Genomic DNA, 22,486 nt, shown 5'->3' with positions numbered 1-22,486 from the left:
TGGTCCAAGGTTGGAGATTTATACCCCAACCCCAGGTTCAAACGACTGCGTCTGACGCAGCGTAGACGAGGTGGCAATGACAGCTTTCCTCACTTCAAGTCCAAAAGGAGTCCATCCATTTTTGTCTGTGGGGACACCAGGAGGATGAAGGGGCTCAAACAACTTAAGGGTCAAGTTTTTCCAACCTAACCCTCTTTCTCTTTTTTTCCACCGGGTGTCCCTCAGTGTGTGTCATGTAAACGTTAAACAGAACAGGTATGATGTGTCGTTTTGATGGTGCCAGCTTTGAGTCTTTGTGTTTGCTCTACTCAGCAAAGGAAAGCTGATACTTAGCACAGCGCAAGAGAAGTGTTTTATGTCCAACTTCAACAGCATGTATAAATTACACACTGACTGAAACAAATAGCACAAAAACAAAGAACCGTTTTAACATCCTCTACACACACACACACACACACCTAGATACACAATCCAGCCACAGTGGTCACATGGAATTAACACAGGTGGTGAGTAGCACAAGTTCATCAACTGACCAGTGAAATCTCCATCATTTAGCTCAGGGTAACAGCAGAGGCCCCAACTGTTTTTTGATGGGCCTATTAGTGCCTTGGCTGCACAGGGAGGTTGGAAGGGGAAAGGTATTAAACAATTAGGGCCACAGACACAGATGTGGGAGAAAGAAGGAAAAGGTCTGTGTGTGTGAGTGTGTGTGTGTTTGGGGTTTCCCAGGCCTGTGAACATGGTCTTGCAGGACTATGTGCAGTGTCCCATGTGGAGCTCATTTTATGCCTTCACTTTGAGGATAATCTGCAGAGTTTAGAAGCATAAAGCATGTGTGCATTTAGTTTACTGGCATATACACTGTGACTCTGTCTGTGTTCTTAATGTACTCATATACTGTGCAAAAACATAAGCAAAAACAGAAAGTATAGAAGCAGGCAGTGTCAAACAGCCAAGTGAACACAGAGTTGTTATAATGACAGCATAGGATGTATGCAATCTCCATGTGTATAACAATGTCTAAAAAGTTAAGATAAGTGTTGAGCATCTTGGCACAAAATTCGGTTGAGGAGGATAAACTTTAAGTCAAGGTGACCGAGTTCCCTGTAAAAAACAAATTCCCAAAAACAGTGACTCTCCCACGGTCGCATATCTTGAACTTTGGAACTTCATTAAATTGTTCCATGTCTGTCACGGTTTGAAGTTTCCATTTACTTAGTTTCCTGTGTTACTTTGTCATTTTTCTCCCCTTCTTTAACTTTTCATTTCCAATCTTTGTCTGTTATCCCTGCTTTTTTGATTCTTTGCTCCTCCCCTAATTAGTTTCACCTGTGTCTTGTTACTGCCCCAGCACATACCTGTGATATACCTGTGCTCTCCTTGCTGTGTTATTAGTTTGTCCGCTTGCTGCCTTACTGTGAGCCCTGCGTTATGTGTTTGCTGGGTCTTTTGGATTCTTCTTTTGGATTCTTTTTACCTGGCTTCCCAGCTTCTTTCAGTTTGCCTTCTTCTGCTCTTTTATGAGTAAGTTTGTTTATTAAAGTCTGCTTGTTCACTTTACCCTCATGTCCCCTCTACTTTTGGGTCCTCCATTTTGTGACTGAACGTAGCAACAACTGTTAAATTCTCAACATGTTGTGCATAATATCTTTGGCTGTCTATACGGAAGACAGTATTTATGGAAAATTAAAATTACCTAAACCTTAATGTAGTTAGCCTAGCTTAGCATATACTGTAGACTGGAAGTAAGAGGACAAAGCTGCTAGCTCTAAAATTCAACAACACACAAATTGCAACAAGACAACAAATTGTCTGCGTATTCTGCTAATTTTTGTACAGACAGTAATGTAAAAATTACTGTTGTGGTTTCAAGATGTTTATTTTTGGACTTTGGTGAGAGCCAAGCTAGCTATTTCCCCCTGCTTCCAGTCTTCATGCTAAGCTAACCACCTCCTGCCTCTATCAGGATACTTGTTACCCAGACAGAGTGCTATATTTAAAAAAAAAAAATAAATAAATTCTTATTCATCAGGTATTTTACATGCACTACATTAACCGTAAATTATTTTGAATATAATGTAAGTTGGGGCAATATGACGCCAGCTTGATTTCCCCCAAGTACCATGAAGGTTTTGTTTCTAATATTTCTTATTAGCAATGGGATATTTTATTACACTCCTGGCAGAGCAACAGTAACAGAATTTCTCTTCTTTAAAGAGTAATTCAAACAAAGCAGTCTCATCATCTTGACGCTGAGCAAGTTTGTCATGTTTTTTGCTTACAATTTCAGTTCTGACAGCAGCCTTAAAACCCTGACATCATGAATGGAATGGATTAGAATAAATGTTATATTTAAGCTTGTATATACTGAATTTGTCATCTGATAGGGTATACGTAACCTCTGGCAGAATGGGGCTTGGGGGGGGGGTGTTTTGGTTGGAACACTATAACTCCATATTGTGCCATCACCTTAAGAGAAGCAGGGCTGTCAAGCAAAAAATGGCATAATATTTAATTAAGCACCACAGTGAAAAATAAGCGTGGCTGTGTTTACTCTCAAGTGTCTTGTGGGGCAGCGATGATGCTCTAAAATGCTTTTGCAGGGCTTCCGTTTCATCCGTCCGCGACAAAAACAACCAGAACGTCAGACAGTTGGAGCAGAAGCACTTTGGAGGAGGTTGTTTTGTTGGATGTTTGAGGTTGGAAAAGCCCTTGGCGTTAAAGGGGAGCCATCGTTTAGTTAATGTGAGGCCAGCTTAAGTGTGTGTGCAGTGATGTGTCTCCCCAAAGAGTTTGGAGTAACTCAGAATCTTTTCCTCCCCCTCTCAGCAGGACTCTGCAGGTTTAATGTGCACTGCCTCTGGCTTGTTCCATCTGCCTCCGGAGACAATTAAAGAGAAACACACACACAAGGTAGTTACGCTACTGTAAGTCGTTGCTAACATGCTCTCTTCTGGGAGTGTACTGAAGAATAATAAAGTGCTTGGAGATTCCCTCTGACTGCATTTAGGATGCGTTTCCTCTGTTACCATGGAGGAGAGTTCAGCACGTGGGGTTTTAATGTTGCCTTCCTCGTATGAAAACAACAGGGAAGCGATGATGATACGTTGGTGGATTCATTAGACTACTTAATGTTCATAGCTGGCACTTTTACAAAACCATTTACTTCTGTGGAGAAGAAAATGTCTCTCTCTCTGTCTCCTAGCTTTGGAAATAATCTATAAAATAAACTTTGCAGAGCAGTAAAATACATATGCCAGACATGATGTGAGGGAAAACTTTGACCAATATGAGAAAATGATGTATAGGGCACATTTTAAAAAGTGAATAGATAGGTCAAGAAGTGTTCAGCTATGTTTTTTTAAGTCAAGGTTGATTAACAATTCACTGGGCTGGACATTAAAATTAATGTGGTTTTAATTTTTTTTAGCTAATAAAGTTATACACAGGCGTTACCTACCTAACAGCTGACTATGTTTGTGACAAACAGAAGCAGCTTATTTAGCCAGGTTATGCTAACATGGGGAATGTGTACGTTGAACATATCCAGAAAACAGACAGCAGAGAAGTGGAGTATGCAGAATGAACGAATGAAACGCCCTTTCAGGAGATAAAACCTGCTAAAATTCCGTCTAGGGTTACATTTCAATATGTGGCAGCATCGTAAGCAAGATGATATGTTGTTTCATGGGTCTGTTGTTAGTGTTTACCCTTGCGATATATGTGCTTACTTCTTCCTGTCTCTGTGGACGTTATGTTTGAGTGAAAGAGTCGAATTAATGAAGACACATTAAAGCACTGCTACTGAGCTATCAGGGATTTAAACACAACACAAAATTAAGCACTGCCACAAATGTTTGCATGTAAACCATTAATTAAAAATACAATGTTTTTGGGAATTGAGACACAAATATCACAAATCATTTTGCATCAACCATGTGTACTGATATTAACACCCCTGCCATTCAGTGGACAAAACGTGATGCGGTAACGGTTGCCCTTGTAATGGAGGAGCCGCAATGCAGTTTGCCCTTCCAGTGAAGAAGATGCGATTAGATTAATTGGCCTCCGTGTATCTACAATGGTTCATTAATTGTTTGGAATAGGATTTGGAACTGTTTCACCATAAACGCTCTTGGCACTGGTGTCCTGCTTATTTTTTGCCCTTGTTACTCAGAGTCCACCACTTTACAAAAACTCAAATTGGACTTTTCCTTTAAGGTTATCTGTGGTATTCAGACTCACCGTCAGTTTGTATACTGGCTCAGGCCAAACTATCACAAAGGCCAGATCTGATCGTTGCTATCCTGTTAGCCATTAATAATACTCATAAATGTTGTGACTTTATCGAAGATCAGAGAAATATCCTGGAAGGGCTATCATTACGCGAACACATACTATAAACGCTAAAATGTCTCCACAAAGATAAAGCATCAGTGACTATAATTATCACACAATCCCCTTCGTTCACACGGTATTACCTGTTGCTCAATGTCTGTCCAATGAACATAAAGTTTACTGTCATACATTAGGGTTCTTGCAGACATTGTTTTTTTATGCGGATTTTGATTTGAGAATCATGCTTTAAAGAAGGTTTTTTTTTTATGTGTTTTAGTGTTGTGGGTAATGAACTAAACCACCTATGCCTGGCATATTTATGTTGTTGATATCTTGATTTTGTGCTTGTTCCTTGCAGAACCTTCTCTTAAATATTTGCCTTTCAAGATTGGCCAGGAAAACACAGTTCAAATGTTAACAAATCAGACAAACATTTAAAATACAACAAACATAATTTCACATGCTGTTTTCTCTCTGCTTTTTGACAAGATGGCTTACGTCCCAGACCATGTTCAAATTTCCTAGAAAACAATGAAGTGTATATTTTTATTTACTCATGCATGGCTGTAGTTTTTGGCGAGTCAGGGGTATCTGGATGAAATCACCCTTAATTGCATTTATTTAAGTTGAGTGGAGTTATCAGTCTTACTTGTAGTATGGAGAAACTAAAACATTTTTACAGGATTGGAGGGGGAAATTCGGAACAGAGACATTTGGAAAACGATTCTCCCGGAGATGTGTTTTCAGTGCTGCGAAGGTTTTTGTAGCAGATTGTTACATTTTGATGGCTTTGTCCCTTTCTTGAAACTGTGGAAAGTAACTCCAAGTCAAATTGTGTTTCATGGCTCAGAATGGCTGTTTTGAAGTTTAGGAGTTGAATCAGTGAGCAGAGGTTGTTCAGAGTTTGGGCTGAACTTGGTGTAAAGTCTGTCTCTGTTCAGAGGACACACAAACGCACACATCTCTGCTATACCTCCAAACAAAATGTGTCCTTGTTGTGGTGCTACAGCTGTGAATGAATGAATACCAAACCTTTATTTACACTTGAGCCCGTGTCTGGTATTCCAGGGGTCATTGTGGGTCATTTGCTAACCCGCTGCCACCATCGCTAAAATTAAGAGGGGTGGTTTTTCTCTATTTCTTTTTTTAACCCCCAAATTCCTGTGATGAAGGTATGTGAGATTATATTTCACAACACAAACTGTCAAAAGGCAAATGATCCATGACTTCTGCTAGAGTGGTAATTTGTTCATGTCACGGAGAAAAATCTGTAACTGTGTATAAATCTAAAGCATCAAACAAACAATAAATAATCACATTTTTAAAAGTACATTTTAGTAAAACAAATCAACATCAAGGTCCAAATGCACAATACTATTTAAACATGCAGTGTTGCAAATTGAGACCCTGGACCCACATTTGTCAAACTTCCCCAAATGTTAAGTGATAAGAATAATACACACACATAACTAAGCATCCTTTGAATACAATCACACTTCTGCTCAGAGCAGAAAGCCCATCAGAGCTGGGGATTTACATTGCATCTGCAATCCATGTTGCTGATTTACAAAAATGTAACATCTATTTTTAATTTTACATATTTGAAAGGTTAAAAACTTGGTTTTATTTGTGCAAATTAAGTTCATCAATCAACAATGATCTAACATATTTATAAATACAGATGAATTTAGTATCGCACTGAAATGCGCAGACAGTGAAATTGCTGCTAACACAATCAAAGCCAGCAGTCGTGTTGTTTCCACCAGTCATAAAAAAAATAAGACTAGAAAAAGTGATGTAACATCCCATGTTTGAATGAATGAAAAAATTGGCTAAAACTACTCGACTAACTGTTTTACAGTCACTCCAAAGTGTATCTCAGAAGGTGTGTGATTTTACTTTTAAGTTTGAGGAGAATAAAAGGAAAGAATTCGATTTTTGGTATTTTATACAGTAATCAAAAATAAATCCAGAATTTAGAGCACAGAACTTGACTTGAAACCTGCTTAAAAGAGAAGGAAACCCCTGTCAAAGAAAATAAATGTGTGTTTTGAATTTATAAGATTCAGTAAAAATGTATGTACTCATTAAGCCGAGAACAGCAGCATCCCTTTTTGTGGGGAATGTGTGAAGGTGGAGAGGGGCAGGACTACGGAGTCTCCATATGGGTTCAAGATCAGGTACGGGTCATTCAGAAATCACTTCTCTGAGCTGCTTGTACTTTGGTCTAAGTAGTAAAATATCCCTGTAGAGCCCCTCACAGTGTGAGTCTTGCCGCTTCAGTATCGGTCAGGGGTCAAAGAGCAAGGCCCATGCAGGAGGATCTGCTTGTCACACTGATCGATGGACATCCTGCAAGCATAAACCTGCCTGGCTCAGTGCTGTGTTTTATGGTACAATGACACTGTTTTTGGATCCTATAATGCAAATCTGGCAGTTCTCATGACCAGCTGTCAAATACTGAGCTTGTTCCCATACTAGCGTGGTGGTAATCACAAGCCATTAGAGCATTAGCTTGACATTCAGCAAAATACGTTTATTTGCTTTCTCGCCAAGCGTTGGATGAGAAAGTCGATACCGCTCTTATGTCCGTAAGGTAAATATGAATCTACAGCCAGCATCCGGTAGGTTTAACTTAGCATAAAGACTGCATTCTGGGGGAAACAGCTAGTCTGGCTCTGGCCAAAGGTAACACGAGCTGCCTACAGACACAACATGCCCCTCCTGAGGTTTTGTCACCTCAGAAAGCTACTGATCCAGGCCAAGAAATAGCGTGGTACATAACTGCCTGGAAAACCTTTTATTCTGTGGTTCTTGTGTGGAACAAACAAACGAGATATGTGTTAATTAATTGATAAATCAGTGAGCTGCAGAAGTGCCGAGCCAAGCAAGTTGTGTTGTGTGTTGTCCATGTTTCCAGTCTTTATGCTAAGCTAACAGCTGCTAGCTGTCACACTTAGAGAGAGATTGATCTTCTTATCTAACTTTGCAAAAATATAAGTAGGCATATTTCATTTGTCTGTGATGTTTCAGTATAGATCAGTAACAGAAAGTCCATGTAATCTTCCCTCTCTGTCCACTGCTGTGTACAGCACACACATCACTACATCTGGCTATCCCAAAGTCTGGTGGAGTTGTCTACGTGTCCCACAGCTGCTCTGAAACCCCATACTGAGTCAATTAGACCTGTACAATAGGAACATCAATTACGCCAAGCAGGCACAATCTATATGACTCTCGAGCACTAATGAGATTAATTCCTCTTGGTTTGGGATGAATTCCTTCCCAAATGTCAATGTTGAAGGAGTGATTGAAGTTAACAAGCTCATTAGTGCACTTCAGGACAATGTTCAGAGCTGTATGGCTGATCCTCAGTTGGCAGTCAAGCGGCCTTGTAAGATGAGTATAAAGACTAGTGGTCCAAAAAGTGAAGCCTTATGGAATCGTTTTTTATTTACTAGATGATCCTTATTTCATCAGACAAGTTACAAACGTCACATCAGTCTGCCCGTGTCAATCAATGACAGTTGCTGCATTGTTTGTATTTTGACGGACAGACTAGATGCATAGCGAAGGGAAAGATTTTATTGTCAAGGATTTCTTTTTAGATTGTCATCATCATGGAAAAACAGGTAATTGATGAACATTTTTTTCGCCAAAGTTTTCATTAATTACGTTAACACTTCAAGTTCAGCTGGTTTCAGACCAATGTTGTAAAATAGACTTTCCTTAATTTCTCTTCTGGTCAATGGAGACCAGAAGCAACATTACATTTAAGGCTGTCTGTCTGAACTCTCCACAGCCTGTCTGTGGAGCTCAGCCCCAAGCCCATTTGTTCCCACTGAATACACACTGTGTTGTGCACTAGTGAGCATGTATGTGAGCAGGATGGTGTATGTGGGATTTATTCAAAATGCACTACAATGCCCATGTTCAGGAAAATGAAGGAACGTTTCACTCAGTGCGACATTGTGGCTTGCAGTCACAGCTTTGATGACACAGGCCACATTTGTTATCAGGATCACTTCATTGTTGGTTTTGGACTTTGATGGGATTTGTAGATAATAAGAAAAATACAAAATATGACTAGACCAATACTTTAATCTGCTCTGATCAGATGCAACTCTGTCCAAATCCCATGATCCTGTATGGGGCTGGGTAGTCTGTCTATATAAGAAAAAAAAGGTTGGTTTGGTTTATATCACAGCAGCCCTGATGGCTTTGATGCTACTCACACTGAGAGATTCATGAGTCTTCGTGAGCATTCGATAAATTGATTCCTTCAGCATTACCACTGGGGCCTGCCTTTCTTCTGAACCTGCACAATGCACCCTGTGATTGTTTCTGACAGTAGTTTAGCCCGTGATTCTCTGTGAAATAAAAATGAAGGGAAAAGGGGCAAAGGGTTCATGGTAGTGGAAGAGAAAGAACTAAGGGTTGCTGGGCTACAGATGGACTACAAGGTCCGACAAGCTGTGTCTCATTTTCACACGGAGCTGTAATGAGAACCCACTGGGGCGACTTTAAGCACAGGCCTAGGATCAGCTTACCTCTATCCCAAGCCTCTGACCTTAACAGTCTGTGAAACCAAACTGTTAATAGAGACTACTTGTTATCTGTGTTTGGAGAACTAAAGGCTTATGCTCGGTGAGGTTTGATCCAACCCTACTTGCAGTCCTCCTTTAGTTCCTTTATACCATTTGCCATATTAAAAGATGAGTTGACGCATCCGGAGTGTAGGCCTGGCACTCCAACTACTTCGCCGCATGTTTTGTATACAGATATCTGATGCCTCCGCATATGTCCCATAAGAGTTTACTTATGGAGTTTACTTACAACCTGAGAATGCATCATGACTGTGTTTACAGCTGATCATATTTGGTCGTAGAGAAAAGGTTAGTATGTGACCTGCCACACCACAGGTACAGTTTAGCTAGCTGACCTGCTGCTTAGCTAAAGGGGGTCCAGTTGCAGGTTAATAGGGGGCTCTAGCCCTTAAATGGCCGTATAAGTGTTTCTACAGAGACCTGAATAGAATTAACACACTTTGAAGGAAAGGGGATAGTTGCCCTATAAAAGCAAGTTAACCCTCTGACATGGACTGAAGAACCAGTTAGGTCCCTGCTTTAGCGACCTTCGACCAACTTTGGCAAACCTCTAATTCTTGGCAAAAAGAAGAAGAAAAAGAAAATGCAGGCTCATGTGGCATCCTGACATCATTCAGAAAGGCAATTTGGTGGCTAATCAAATACACGCAAGTGCACATTCCTGGCAGATAACTTTTTAAACATTGATGCCATATTTTTACTTCTCGCAATGGCCATGACAGATAGTAATTACCGCCGTGATAACTTTTGAGGGTTGTATAGTTCTGTCTCACAGTGTTATAAACTGCTGCTCAGTATTTTGCCATCAAATTGGACCTCTTGGAACATATTTAATTTCTCTCTCGTACCTGAAGTGACACGCTCTCCACCGATGTAGACCCTCACAAGACTTTAAAGCTTTGCTCTCTTATAAAGTAATCAGTCCTATCCTGTAATCAGTTTCTGGAAGTGAGCCATACATTTACTATGAATGTCCTTAATCAGTAATGTGAATTCACGAGCCAGTTAATTGACATTCCTTTGTTCTGGAGTTGAGAAACATTTAGTGTATCTTCAGTTGCAAATCAATCTAACACCTAATTTAAGAGTGCAGCACTCAATTCATAAAACATTATTTATACATGCCAAGTTCATCAAATCGTTTAAAGGTTCTGTCTTGTTTTCGTACGGAAAGAAAAACATGTGAAGTGGAACCTCTTGCCAAAATATCCTCTTTGTTCAGTTCTGCTAAAATAATTGGCACAAGCAGAGCCATAAACTTTAATGGCAGGTTTAATTCAGAGCAAATAAACTACAACTGTGTTTTCAATTCCAAATTTTTTCCCCAGTACTTAAAACAAGTGACTCGTAACCTTTTTTTGAATGATGAGAGAGCTGCTGAGTGGGGAAGGTGGGAGGCTCTGCATTGTGACAATACAGGAATCAACATGTGCTACTTCGCACACTAGATGAGTTTGATTATTATTGCTGCTGGGTTTTCAGCACCGCAAATGAAACTTGATTTACCTTCAATGGCAGCATTGGTCTCACTGACTGATGTCTAAATCTGTGTAAGTAAACCCAAAATATCTGATTATCTAGAAACCACAAGAGGGAAGTGGGAAAATATGTTTGTATAATTTGGAGGAACTGACCCTTTTAGCTAGAAATTCCACAAACATGACATCCAAGATTTAAGTGTTCACTCATTTCAACTTCTTCCGAGGGAGCCAGAGGAAGACTGTCTGCACACCAGACTGTAGCTCAAGGGGGTCTGAGAGTGGATGGGAGCCAGAGCTGCAGAGCAGGAGGGGCAGATTTGGTTTCACCCCGGGGTGTGCTGACTGGAGGTCTGCTTCTCACACCAGGGCAAACAATATTTCACCATGTGGTTTGAACCTGCGAAGCTGCCCAGAGGATTTCACCACTAAAGTCCTAATGATGGAAAATTAACGCTCCACTGAACTGAGCTAAATGCCCCTACTGACAACATTTCCAAGCTATTTACAGCGTGGGTCTAAAAGCAGCAAGTTAAGTGATCACTCAGGATATGTTACTGTTGATTTGGGCGTAATGAGGAAAACCTGTCAGACGCGTTTTGTTATTATTTCCACAAAGGGCGGGAGATGAAGCGGTGAGGCAAACTGTTAAGAAAACTACTGGGTGGTTAAAAAAAATAATAATAATAATATGAGCTATAATTGGAAATCAAAAATAAAAAAAAGTGAGAATTTGGGCTCTCGTTTGAGACAAATTTGTTTTCAAGGTTCACCTGATATGAGGCAAGTGCTGAATGGAGGAACTTTTTTTTTTTTTACGCACAATACGTAGACTCCTCCCAGACATGCCGGGAAGAAAACCTCTTGTTACTGTAGGATCTGACCACTGACAGAAGCTCCATCCACGCCGACTGATGCCCAACAATCCCTGATTAACAGCTGACATTTTGCAAAGTTTTACGCGCATACAACATGAGAGCCTTTATTTCAACAGTGACAGTGCTGTGGGTGGTAACAATACCCTGCACGGAAGCCATCCACGGATTGTACAGTTTTGGCCAGCATGAACTGTTCTACAAAAAGAATAACTGCAAGCCAATTCCTGCAAATCTCCTCCTGTGCCACGACATAGAGTATACAGAAATGCGCCTCCCGAACCTGCTCGGACATGAAACCATGAACGAGGTTCTGCAGCAAGCTTCGTCTTGGATCCCGCTGGTTCAGAAGCAATGTCACCCCGACACGAGAAAGTTCCTGTGTTCCCTCTTCGCTCCCGTCTGCCTGGACGATTTGGACGAGCCCATACAGCCGTGCAGGTCTCTGTGCGAGAGCGTCAAGCACGGCTGCGCGCCCGTGATGTCCGCGTTTGGATTCCCTTGGCCGAAAATGTTGGACTGCGACCGTTTCCCTCTCGACAATGACTTGTGTATACCACCTGCAGGCATCGAAAACTTTGCCCCAGTCACCAAAGAAGGTAAACTGCACATTTCCATCATCCCCTAGGCTTGTGCATCCATTACAAATTCAAATAGTGGCTCATACACAATAACATTTAAAGGATTATGTTACTTAATACAATGTGTGACCAGCCTGATTTTCTATACAATATAATCCACTTATCTGTCCATTCATTTCATCCACTGTGGTCACATCTGGCTATGGCACTGTACATGACACTGTAAGTTTAATTATGGCATATTCTGTGACATTTACTGTGTCTAACATCTGTTTTAGTGCCCAGAGTGTGTGACGCTTGCAAGGAAACAGAGGAAAACGACAACGAAATTGTTGACAACTTGTGTAAGAATGACTTTGGTAAGTCCAAACACCTCTTTTAGTCGACCAGTACATCCTAAAAGGTCATGACGGGATGTTCTAGATTTCAGCCATCGTGATGAGAAATTTCACTGTTAAATGCGCTTCATCCACTACAAAGTCTGAAGAGTGTGCACTGACCAGAATTTCCCTCCTCACTTTTATCTTCCCTACTGCCTGCATTTTAGCATTAAACCATACGTAAAGACACGGTTGTCAGGTGGCTTTCATTAGGACATGTCGCCAGGAATGATCTCTGTGCAGTTTTTGTGAAAACAACATGAGTCTCCTTTCCTTATTTTCTCTGCTGCTTGCATTAAGCTCTGAAGATCAAAGTTAAGGAGATCTCCTACATCAACGGTGACACCAAGATAGTGCCAGAGACCAAGAGCAAGACCATTTACAAGCTGAACGGTGTGACGGAGCGCGACCTGAGGAAGACTGTGCTGTGGCTGAAGGACGGCCTGCAGTGCATCTGCGAGGAGATGAACGACATCAACGCTCCCTACCTGGTCATGGGCCAGAAGATGGACGGCCATCTGGTCATCACCTCGCTGAGGCGCTGGCAGAAGGGACAGCGAGAGTTTAAGAGGATTTCACGCAGCATCCGCAAGATGCAGTGCTAAGAAGGAGAAAAACTGCATGTGTCACTGCTGGGGGGAAAACCTTTAGTGTTTTTTTGTTTTGTTTTGGGTTTTTTTTTTTCCAATTATCCTTTTCCAGTTGTCAAACAAGCCACTACTAAGATTCATAGATTCCTTTCTAGACTCCAGCAAAGGCGTTTCTTTGGCCTTGCAAAACTCACCACTTCCACTATTTTCTGTTGGTTTATAGCCTTGTTAGAATGTACAGTATCTTAAAGAATGGGCAATATATAACATATCTTTGGCTGACTAAAGCATTTATTTGACTCTATGATTATAATTCTTGTGGCTTTTTCCGTTCTGAAAGTTTCGATGTCCCAATACATTCAAACTACAATAATCAGTTAGACTACAGTGTTTCTAAATGGCTAAACTAACTGCACACATTTAAATCAGACACAAGAGCAGGAAAATATAGACAGAAAGTCAGTTAAATTTTACAAGTGTGAGATTTTGTTCAACCATTGACTCCCATCAATTTTCACCTAGCAGGCACTGGGTGCCTCCGAGTGGTCGGTTCTGAAGTGGCGTGTCTTTGCTGTCACCACATTAATTGCAGTTAATTGCCCTCAGCCGGTATCCCAGGTGTTAAGACATTGCTAATTACATGGTTAGAGTGAAAACTAACAAAGCTTTGTATCCAGGATTTAAAACGATTGACTCTTCAAAATCATTGACAGATGTGGCCTGCTGTTAAATCCACAGTGACGGGGGTGAGTTGAAGGCATTTTCCTTTTCTCCTCGGGTATTCACTGGGACCTACTTCTGCATAATGACCTGAAATGAAACTTGTTTTCATGGGATAAACAAGGTTAAATCATCAGCAGTTGTTTGTTAAGGAGGATTCAAAACTTCTAAAAGCAAGAAATTACACAAGAGTCAAAGGCCTTAATTCAGATGATTGAAGTACTCAAGTTTAAAAAAAAAAAAGAAAGATTTTGTGTAAGATAATTTGGTGGAGTTTAAGCCCTAAATAAGGTCCTGGCATCGTATAAAAATGCTTTTCTGTCCGAGTTTTACAGAAATGGATTCATATTGCGTGGTGCATCATGAGCGAAGCTGTGATTGTCTGTGTGCGTAGTGTTGACATTAAAGGACAAAATGTTTTTGTATTCCTACCGTTTTCTCAAGCAAAACTGAGAGATAGCTGGCTATATTCTCTTTCTGTTCAACATTTTAATATTCTGAGTAATCTTTTTGTACTTGAGCCACGGCATAACTTTTCTACAACAGTATGATTAAAAACTATAAAGTATTTTTCTACTCCAGACTTTCATATTTCATTTAAACATTTATGTTTAGTTTTGCATCTTCATCCAGTTTGAGGAGTAACACAAGCTGTTTGTTTTTGTTTTTGTTTTTTTAGGTATTAATGATGAACATCTGAATTTTGGCTGGTAGTATTTTGATGAGCAGTAACTTGATAAGCGCAGATAATCGTGATTTTGTGTGTGTGTGTGTGTGTGTGCAATGTAAAAAAAATTTTTTTCAAAGTATTACTGTAAATATCAAATACTATCTTGTCTGAAGTTTTCAGTGATTAAAAGCTGCCAAAGACATGTGTGTGTATTTACGAGAAACCACATGACGAGTTTAAAAATAATCCTTATAGCCACTTTTAAACTGAACCTACAGTATGTATGATTAAACGCTGCCATCTAGTGGAAATCAATGGTAAAATGTGGTCACTGGTAACAACTGGCTATAAAGGAGGTATTTGGTATATTTAGTACCCATACTTGCTGAAATTGTTCAGATATTTAAGGTTAATATGTCTGCCGCACTTCAGACCTGTATTTTCTTTTTGTCAGGACACACGTAGACCTAACTACGTTTTGTTCCCGATACCATTTTCGAAACACTTTGATTAATGTGGGAAATTCCTCTGCTGCTCACAAACTGTGGACGAAAGAGGCCTGACGTTACAGCAGGTCACTTTGTTTATGACAGGCATACCAAAAGGCACACTCGTTGACTTGGTGTTATTCTTAGGATGTAATCTTGGAAAAGTTTTCCTCATTCTTTTAGATCATCAAATTCAGTCTTAGAAAAGAAAAGTTGTCTCCACATAGTGTATTTTGTGTGACAAACAGAACAATAATACTGAAATTATACTTATTAGAAATGACAAAAGATGCAGTAAATTCTCACATTTGAGAAGCTGGCTTTAGCAAATGTTGACCATCATTGTTTTACAGATTGGGATTGATTTTAAATATATGATTATCAAGAACATTGGTGATTAATTTTCTCAGTTAATCAGCTAATTGTGTGACAGTAAGGCTATGTAATACACTCAAATGGGTGTGGGTTGTTTACCTGAGTCATCCAGGTGTTGTAGGCTACCTGGTTGACTGAAGTCACACCAAGAGGTTAAAAAGAAATGATAAAAGCAGGAGTCAGGATGGCAGACGTGGCGTCCCATTCAGGCACTTCACTGGTGTCTTCTCAATGCAGCTGAAGTGAACGGGGACTGGTAGTCCAAAAGATGAATTCATTTACATTTACCATCCTGACCACACCTCCTCTTATACTTTTTCTTTTTTTTCAAACACACTTTGCACCTTGGCTCACGTGACCCTGACAGCATCTCATATGAATGACTCACCTCCACTGGCCTTGTGACATTATGGTGTGACTGACCTAGAAATACATGGGACTCCCCACTGGTCAGGCGAGCTGAAGGGCTCCCCTAGATGAGTGTCTAAAAAGTCTTTTAACTCTACACCTACTGTCTAGACAGTAGTTTCATTTTGACCTGATAGTGCTTAGTGTTCATGTTGTACAGGGTCCAACCATGAAGGGAATGGGGTTCATGTAGTTTAAGTAGCAATAGTAGCTATTGTGTGTATATTATAGTGCATCATGTATAATACTACTGCAAAAGGCTGAATGGGATTTGGATTATATTGTGAATCCAAATCCTAACCAGAGACAGGATTCAGATAGATGTCTTGTGTACAAATACTATAAAAATCAGCTCCCATTGACCAGCTACAGCATTCACATGCTACTTATAAACAATATGTAGTCATTTCAACAGGGAATATTATTCATAATTAGCACTTTTATGTTTCTGTTTTTCTAAGTAATATCATGAACGCCAGACTTTCACTTTTAGCACGATATATTTTTATACCTTTGTACTTTTGTATTGTACGGTAAAACTCAAGTATCGGGTCATAATGGCACCGTAGGTTAAGTCCTGATGTTAATAAGTTGTTATGGTAAATGATATAGCCTGGTTTTATTTCCAAAATTTCAGAAAGCACAAATGTACAATGGTCAGTAATTCTGTGAATCAGCCTAGACAAGCGCACGCACTCGCTGGTGTGGCCATAACTGCGCAATCCAGACTGCTTCATGGAATAGTTACATTACATCATAATGAAGAATATTTTGTGATGCCTTCACAAATATGGGGGGAAAAAAGCATACCACTTGAGCGAAGACGAATAAACCGGCAAAGTGAGTTGAATAGCTGTATGGGGAATTTGCTGACAGGCAACTCCCAACTGTATTGACGTTTAGGGGGCGGGATGCGTGGAAAGCTCGCAAACTACCGCTGGGAAAATTAGTGCTTTTCAATATGTACTGTTTTTACATTCCATGTAGAATATCGGCTGATAATGTAGGGGTTTCCTGTGAAGGTCTTTTCCTGTGAAAGCTAGTTTGTGTTAGTTTATGTTGTAGCCTACACTGACAGCTTTTGGGTGGGTTTGTTTCAAATAAACTGCATGATAGCTCAGGAATATTTTCAGCCTCAGGCCCAGTTTCTAAAAATAAAAAAAAATGTTTTTTTTTTTTTTAATAGGAACACCTCTTTTTGTTTGCTACAGCCAACCAAAAGCACTTGAGTGCGTAGAAAAACCGCACCTTCCGCTTCGACATTCGAGTTTACGACTGTTACGAATGCACCACTACTGATAGCTTCTCGGCCGTTGGTAATACCCAACGCTAGCTTAAACTTTTTTTAGCCTGTATTTATGATTTGCGTTTATTATCTTTGCTATACTGTTTGTGCCAATAGACTATAAAAACCCTTTACCTCCCAGTGACGGTCGACGGTGAATCTTTGAGCGCACTGAGGGCTCAGTTTGACGCATAGACTCAAAAAAAGTCCGCGGGGAAGTTCCCTAGGAAATCCCCCTACACTGTTCGGGGATATTATTCTGCACTGATGCACCAAAGCTCCGACACAATTGACCTCCTCGGTGCATTTCTGAAGGCTCACGACTCGGAGCAGAGGCGTCAAATGCCGGATTATTAAAAGACGAATTCTGTCCAAAAGTCAAGTCTACTAAATCTGCAATGGATAACGTCGCCATAAACACGGATAACGACAAAAAGCGGAGTTACACCACTCTGACTTCTCTGTATCATGAGACACAGCAGGAAATCGAACTTCTGAACAAACAGATTTATGTAAAGGACAACATTATTGCAGATTTGAAAGCGAGGCTGGGGAAATATGAGAGGATCTACGTGACGGTAGGAGATAACGAGTCTGTGGTCATCGGACCGTCCAAGTCTTTGCTGGACAGCTTGTGTCAAGAAATATACAAACTGAAACAGAAGAGGAACGACATGGAGCTGAAGGCATCTCGACAAGCAGAGGTAAAACATGTTAAATACTGACGATATGTTATGACATGCACAATATAAATATGTTTAATGCTGGGAATATTTTTGTAAGACGAGTAAAGTTAGTGCGGCGGTACACATCAGTCCTATGTGGGTGCACTTCCCACAGTTATTAGTAAGAATTGATGAGATTAAAAGAAACCCTTAAATTCGTACTGCAACGTTTAACTGCATTATTGCATCTATTGAAGTCAAATTCCTGACTGAAAATGGTCAAGCACATCCTCAGAGATACGTATATATGTATAACTGAAAGAATCCAAACACAAGCTAAATATTAGTATCAATAGTTAGAATAATAACAATGATATATTGTTCATGTTTTTGTATCTTTAATGTATAACATGCACCCTAAGATGTCGCATTACAAACAGTTCATCTGCCTGTCGTCCTCTCAGGAGATCCAGAGGCTGACTGTTCAGCTCAGAGAGAAGGAGCTGGAGCTGGAGAACGTCAGGAGTCAGCCGGACCACGAGAAGGACCAGGAGATCCAGAGGCTGAGGTCTGCCCTGGAGGAGAGGGAGCGATCCGAGGCTACCAGAGCCGTGTTTTGTACATCCCTGGAGAAGGAGGCTGACCAGCTGCGCAAACAGCTTGGAACAACTGTGACGGTGTGCCAGGAGCTGCTGGCGAGGCTGGAGAAAGGGAAGAAGGGAGGAGAAGAAGGAGTGGAGGTTGTGGCTCAGCAGCAAAACGCTAAGGAGGTGTGCGACGCCGGGACTCTGTGGGGTGTTTTTGTGCACTTTGGGCTTCGTGGTGCCTTTTATTTAGTTGTGCATTGGAGGGCCCTGTTGTAACTTCTCTTCCAACATTCTCTACAGGGGTCAGAGTCCTTCGATACCCAAATCCGTCATCTTCAGGAGGAGAATGAGCAACTTAAGCAGCGAGTGGCATATGTAAGTCTTCACCAAGGACGAGTTTACAAGCTATGCTCAGAAACAATACTCCACCACCAAATGACTGACTTATATTCTTCATCAGCTCGCTATTCAGTCAGTCAGCCATCAGTAAGTGTAATACACAACGGTGCATGATCAGAAGGTCTTACATTTGTCTTTATCGCACCCTTTTAGGTACAAGGTCTGAATTCCCAGTGGCAGAAGTATGACTCCAGCAGGGAGGACTATATCAAAGGTCTATGTCAGAGGCTGAAGGAGACCTCTGGGCAGGGCTTGATGCCCGCGCTGGGCACTGTAAACAGCGGCTTGCTTCATCAGGAGATTTCCAGGCTCAACGGTTTACTCCAGGAGAAGATGGACGAGTGTGAGCAGTTGGATAGAGAAGTAGAGGATATAAGGAAAAGAAGCCAAGACAGAATCCAGACTCTGGAACAGCAGGTCAGAGCTCTATCTGAGATTGCATTTGTATGATTTCAGTGTATACAGCTCTTGTGGCTTCTGTTTGAAAGCCACTTTTTTTCTTGCATAAATGAGACTAAAGGTTTTTCTTTTTTCTTTTTCTCCCCTCAGGTCCTCATCTACACAGAGGACTTTAAGTCTGAGCGTGCCGACAGAGAGCGAGCACAGGGCCAGATCGAAGAGCTGAAGGAGCAGGTTTACCAGTTAAAAAGACAGCTACAAAAACAGGTGAGGCGACGGCTGTCCAATGAGGAGACTGAGTGAGAATTAGATGCGTTCACTCGTACTTTTGGGTAGCAACGTATGAGTAGGCTTGTGCAATCCTTAACAGTCAGTGTGTGTGTGTGTGTGACTTCAGCAGGGAACAGGCAGAGAGAACAGAGAAGTGGTTCCCATGTGTCGTGTGCACATAGGACACAGGATCTCCTCAAGGCGGCATAAGGACTCTTCAGAGCCTGTATTGAGGACCGCTGCTGAGATGCAGCAGCAGCCCGCAGCTGCAACAGCACCGAACGCTCTCTGGAACCAAAGCCCAGGCCTGTCGGACCTTCAGTGCCCGAGGTGCCACGCTACGTTCAACGACAGGGAGGCTGCAGAGTACCTGAACCATTGTGAAGAGTGTGCCAAACTATAAACGGAGCAACACTCATTTGGAAAAGACACTTATCTCTTGCTGACTGTAACTGAACACTGAAGAGCAGCACTACACGGTAGAAAAACAACCTGAGTGGAGTTTCCAATTCGGAGTATTGACAACAAATGAAACGACTGACTTAAGATGTTTGGACACACAGAGGCAAAGCTGTACAACCCAAAGTTCCCCTGATGCAAGAGAAATGAGTTCATCAGGCTTTTTCTTAGTCTCTATAGTTGTATTTTTTTTTTTATTTTAAGCCTAGTGTCTGTTTCGTAGTGTTCTTCTGTGGTAATGCAGGAGATTACGGTGGTGGGGAAGTGGATGCCACTGCAATATATCAAATTATCATATACCTCAGTGTTTCAAATTACAAACCAATTGCACTTTCTTGACATTTATCCAAAAGTTAATCGTGGGCTCGTACGATTAAGAGATTCATGATGCATAAGCTTATTTTGGACCTAGACATCCAGTCGACAATGTGGTGCTATTAGTTGTTTATTTTTGATTGAACTTTACATATTTCTGTTCTGTAAATTATATATTCTTAATAACAGATTTAAAATATAAAACTATTATATTTCTATTTATTCTGTTTGCATAGATGATTAGAAAAGAAAAGGCAAATCATTTTAGTGCAATGTTGCCTTTTTTTCTATTAAAGTCTTGAATTTTTTTTTTTTTATTTTTTTTTTTTCCTGGAAAACTTTTGGGATTGAAAATGTTATAAGTACATTACAACTGGTTTTATATATATATATAAATATATATATATATATGAGATCCACTTTTCGAAAGTTTAAAGACTGCATCCCAACTGACAATATGCTCATTTTTGGAGGTCTGGTGCCATTGTTGAGCTGGCACATTATTTTTGTAATAAAACAAAAAAACAAGTTTTACCCACACATTATCTCATGGTGATTTATATAGCTTCAGATATGTTTCATTACTGCGAGGTGTCTCTGGCTTTCTGAGAGTCTGCAGCCTCGAGCTGTAACCACAGATCATTGCCTAACCACGAAAATGTTGGCGCTACTTACTCTAGGTCTGTGTGCATGCCTTTTTTTGTGTGTGTGTTTGTATGTGTCCATCTGTGTCACGTGTATGTGCTTGTGCACGGTGGAAAACCCCTTCCCAGCGTTGCCTGAATGGGCACGCTGTACTGTGACGGCCTTATATACCCAGCTGTTGTGTGACTGAAGAAAACACCACAGGGGTACTGAGAAGACCAGTGAAAGACGATGGCTCGGGTTACATCCATCGGCCCTGGGTAACTGCCTGCAGATCAGTTAGGGACCTAAACATTGTGCAGTCGGTCGCTGTGAAGTATCGTTTTGACACAAACAGGTCCTCGGTGTTGTTTTGTGAATCAGTTGTCATGGGTTTGGTGTAGTAAGCGCAGGAAGCTGGACATCCCCTGTTTTAAAAGGAAGTAGGCAGCTGTGTAGCGCACAGAAGAGCTGCAGCCAAACAACAAATTCCTCTTTCATGGCATTAATTTGCAGCTCGTTTAAAGTTAAGATTATGAGAACTTTGAGAAGACAACGCATTCTTAGAAATGGAGAGCTGAATCCATAAGCAATACTCGGGTTTTGTTGCTAAACTTACTCTGGGTTTCTAAGTACGTTTCATTACGAGCACCTCTTGCTTCTACGGACGCAGTGGTTTCACTCTTGTTTTCTAACTTTCTACAAGAAAATGATTGAATGTATTACTGACCTGAAAAAAATTCTTGTCATTTTGTGAGGAAAATCTGTCCCGGTGGTCTTAACATTTTGCCGTGTTCGAGACTTTTTGATGGTGTCGGCGATTCTGAATTTAAAAAAAAAAAGAAAAAAGTCCTATTCCCGCAACATCAAACAGTAGTCCCCCCTTTAACGTTCTTAAGTTTTATTTAAGAAAAAAAAATGCTTGAAATAAATAGGACTACTTTTGGAAACGCGATGAAGAGGTGTGAAATCACCAAAGTCCCCAAAGTGCTGAAGTGACACCAAGCAGCATCACATGCTAACTTACTCATCAGCTAACTGGGGGGTGGCGGGGGGGGGGGGGTATGTGTGGCTGAATTAGTTACCAACACATTTACTTCATTTACATAACACCAAAATGGCTCCATTCATGTACCCGCAGCAGTTGGTTGCAACTTTGGCTTTAAAGGGCAATGTCAGTATCTTGCTTAAAGGCAACCGCACACAGATTGGTAGAGCGACACTCGAGGCCCTACAAAGGCCACGAACTGTCTGCTGGGGATTCTCCCCCCTCGCCAGCACACACCTACATGCTCAGCAGGGTCTATAAGTGACTGAACTTCCACACACACACCAAACACTCTACCCACCAATCTGAGAGTGGAAAAAAAAAATAGGTCACAAATCCCCACCTGAGCGTCTGGGAACTTTTCTAAGAAACAAAAGAATTAATGAGAAAAGTCATGTGATGGCGGTAGAGCAGTTCCTGTTTTAAAAACAGGTTTCAAAGCACCAGGATGTACTGATGTTGCTGTCATAGGCTTTTTAACAAAGAGGGAAAACTTCAGCCTGACACTTATCCAGACAAATACAGAATGGATGGATGTGGCCTTTAATCTTGTGTGTATCCTAAAAGAATGGGAATTTCCCGCCATCATGAGGGAATTCCCAAAAAAAAAAAAAGCAGACGAGTTTATTTGAAAATGGAGTGCTGTTGACTTGAGCAGATCATTTTAACATGCTTGTTGAGGAAGCTTAAACTCGTGTTTTTTGTTTTTTTTTTTAAAAAAAGCTTTTTTGGTAAGGAAGTCTGAAGGTTTTAGCCTTGAAAAACGGCTTCATGGCCAGACTGTAGCCAGGAAACGTGGGGGGGGCGACTCCCTCTTTGGAAGTGTATGTGATCCCGACGTGCTCCAGGTGGTTGACAATGAAAAGTTCACCGTTCTGATTACATGCTATAAGGCTGCTGTGATCCCTTTTAATGATCCTATTAG

At 40.9% G+C, this 22,486-nt stretch overlaps 2 protein-coding genes across 7 annotated transcripts; both read left to right on the top strand.

The window, feature by feature from the left end:
• The first annotated feature begins 1,398 nt into the window (after positions 1–1,398).
• sfrp2 (secreted frizzled-related protein 2) lies at positions 1,399–14,465 on the top strand. Of its 5 annotated transcripts, XR_006845934.1 has the most exons (6): positions 1,399–1,524; positions 2,830–2,913; positions 10,651–11,897; positions 12,158–12,238; positions 12,560–13,595; positions 14,249–14,465. XR_006845934.1 is itself a non-coding variant. In XM_046418200.1 (5 exons), exons 3-5 carry the CDS (start codon positions 11,396–11,398, stop codon positions 12,862–12,864), a joined length of 888 nt encoding a protein of 295 aa, XP_046274156.1. In that variant the 5' UTR covers positions 1,399–1,524; positions 2,830–2,913; positions 10,655–11,395; the 3' UTR covers positions 12,865–14,139. The 5 variants fall into 5 exon arrangements, 4 of the variants coding, with proteins under 4 accessions (XP_046274156.1, XP_046274134.1, XP_046274151.1 ...); XM_046418200.1 differs by lacking the exon at positions 14,249–14,465 and having other exon boundaries at positions 10,655–11,897; positions 12,560–14,139; XM_046418178.1 differs by lacking the exon at positions 14,249–14,465 and having other exon boundaries at positions 12,560–14,139.
• Positions 14,466–16,739: 2,274 nt separating this feature from the next.
• Positions 16,740–20,429, top strand: tnip2 (TNFAIP3 interacting protein 2). 2 transcript variants are annotated; one of them, XM_046418166.1, is made up of 6 exons: positions 16,740–17,499; positions 17,925–18,230; positions 18,348–18,422; positions 18,600–18,863; positions 18,996–19,112; positions 19,246–20,429. In XM_046418166.1, the coding sequence occupies exons 1-6, from the start codon at positions 17,194–17,196 to the stop codon at positions 19,516–19,518; spliced, it is 1,341 nt and encodes a 446-aa protein (XP_046274122.1). In that variant the 5' UTR covers positions 16,740–17,193; the 3' UTR covers positions 19,519–20,429. The 2 variants fall into 2 exon arrangements, with proteins under 2 accessions (XP_046274122.1, XP_046274114.1); XM_046418158.1 differs by having other exon boundaries at positions 16,751–17,499; positions 19,243–20,429.
• The last annotated feature ends 2,057 nt before the right edge of the window (positions 20,430–22,486 follow it).

This window comes from Scatophagus argus, chromosome 2 (genome assembly GCF_020382885.2).
Source record: "Scatophagus argus isolate fScaArg1 chromosome 2, fScaArg1.pri, whole genome shotgun sequence".
NCBI lineage: Eukaryota > Metazoa > Chordata > Actinopteri > Scatophagidae > Scatophagus > Scatophagus argus.
Note: the sequence above shows the minus strand (reverse complement) of the source record. Positions and strands in the feature narration are given on the sequence as shown.

Excerpts from the sequence above, each read along its gene's own strand:
- tnip2 (XM_046418158.1), top strand. The coding sequence starts at position 17,194 with ATGGATAACGTCGCCATAAACACGGATAACGACAAAAAGCGGAGTTAC. Across the intron at positions 17,500-17,924 it reads AGGCATCTCGACAAGCAGAG|GAGATCCAGAGGCTGACTGT; the intron begins GTAAAACATGTT and ends TCGTCCTCTCAG. Across the intron at positions 18,423-18,599 it reads TTAAGCAGCGAGTGGCATAT|GTACAAGGTCTGAATTCCCA; the intron begins GTAAGTCTTCAC and ends GCACCCTTTTAG.
- sfrp2 (XM_046418200.1), top strand. The coding sequence starts at position 11,396 with ATGAGAGCCTTTATTTCAACAGTGACAGTGCTGTGGGTGGTAACAATA. Across the intron at positions 11,898-12,157 it reads TGCCCCAGTCACCAAAGAAG|TGCCCAGAGTGTGTGACGCT; the intron begins GTAAACTGCACA and ends CATCTGTTTTAG. Across the intron at positions 12,239-12,559 it reads CTTGTGTAAGAATGACTTTG|CTCTGAAGATCAAAGTTAAG; the intron begins GTAAGTCCAAAC and ends GCTTGCATTAAG.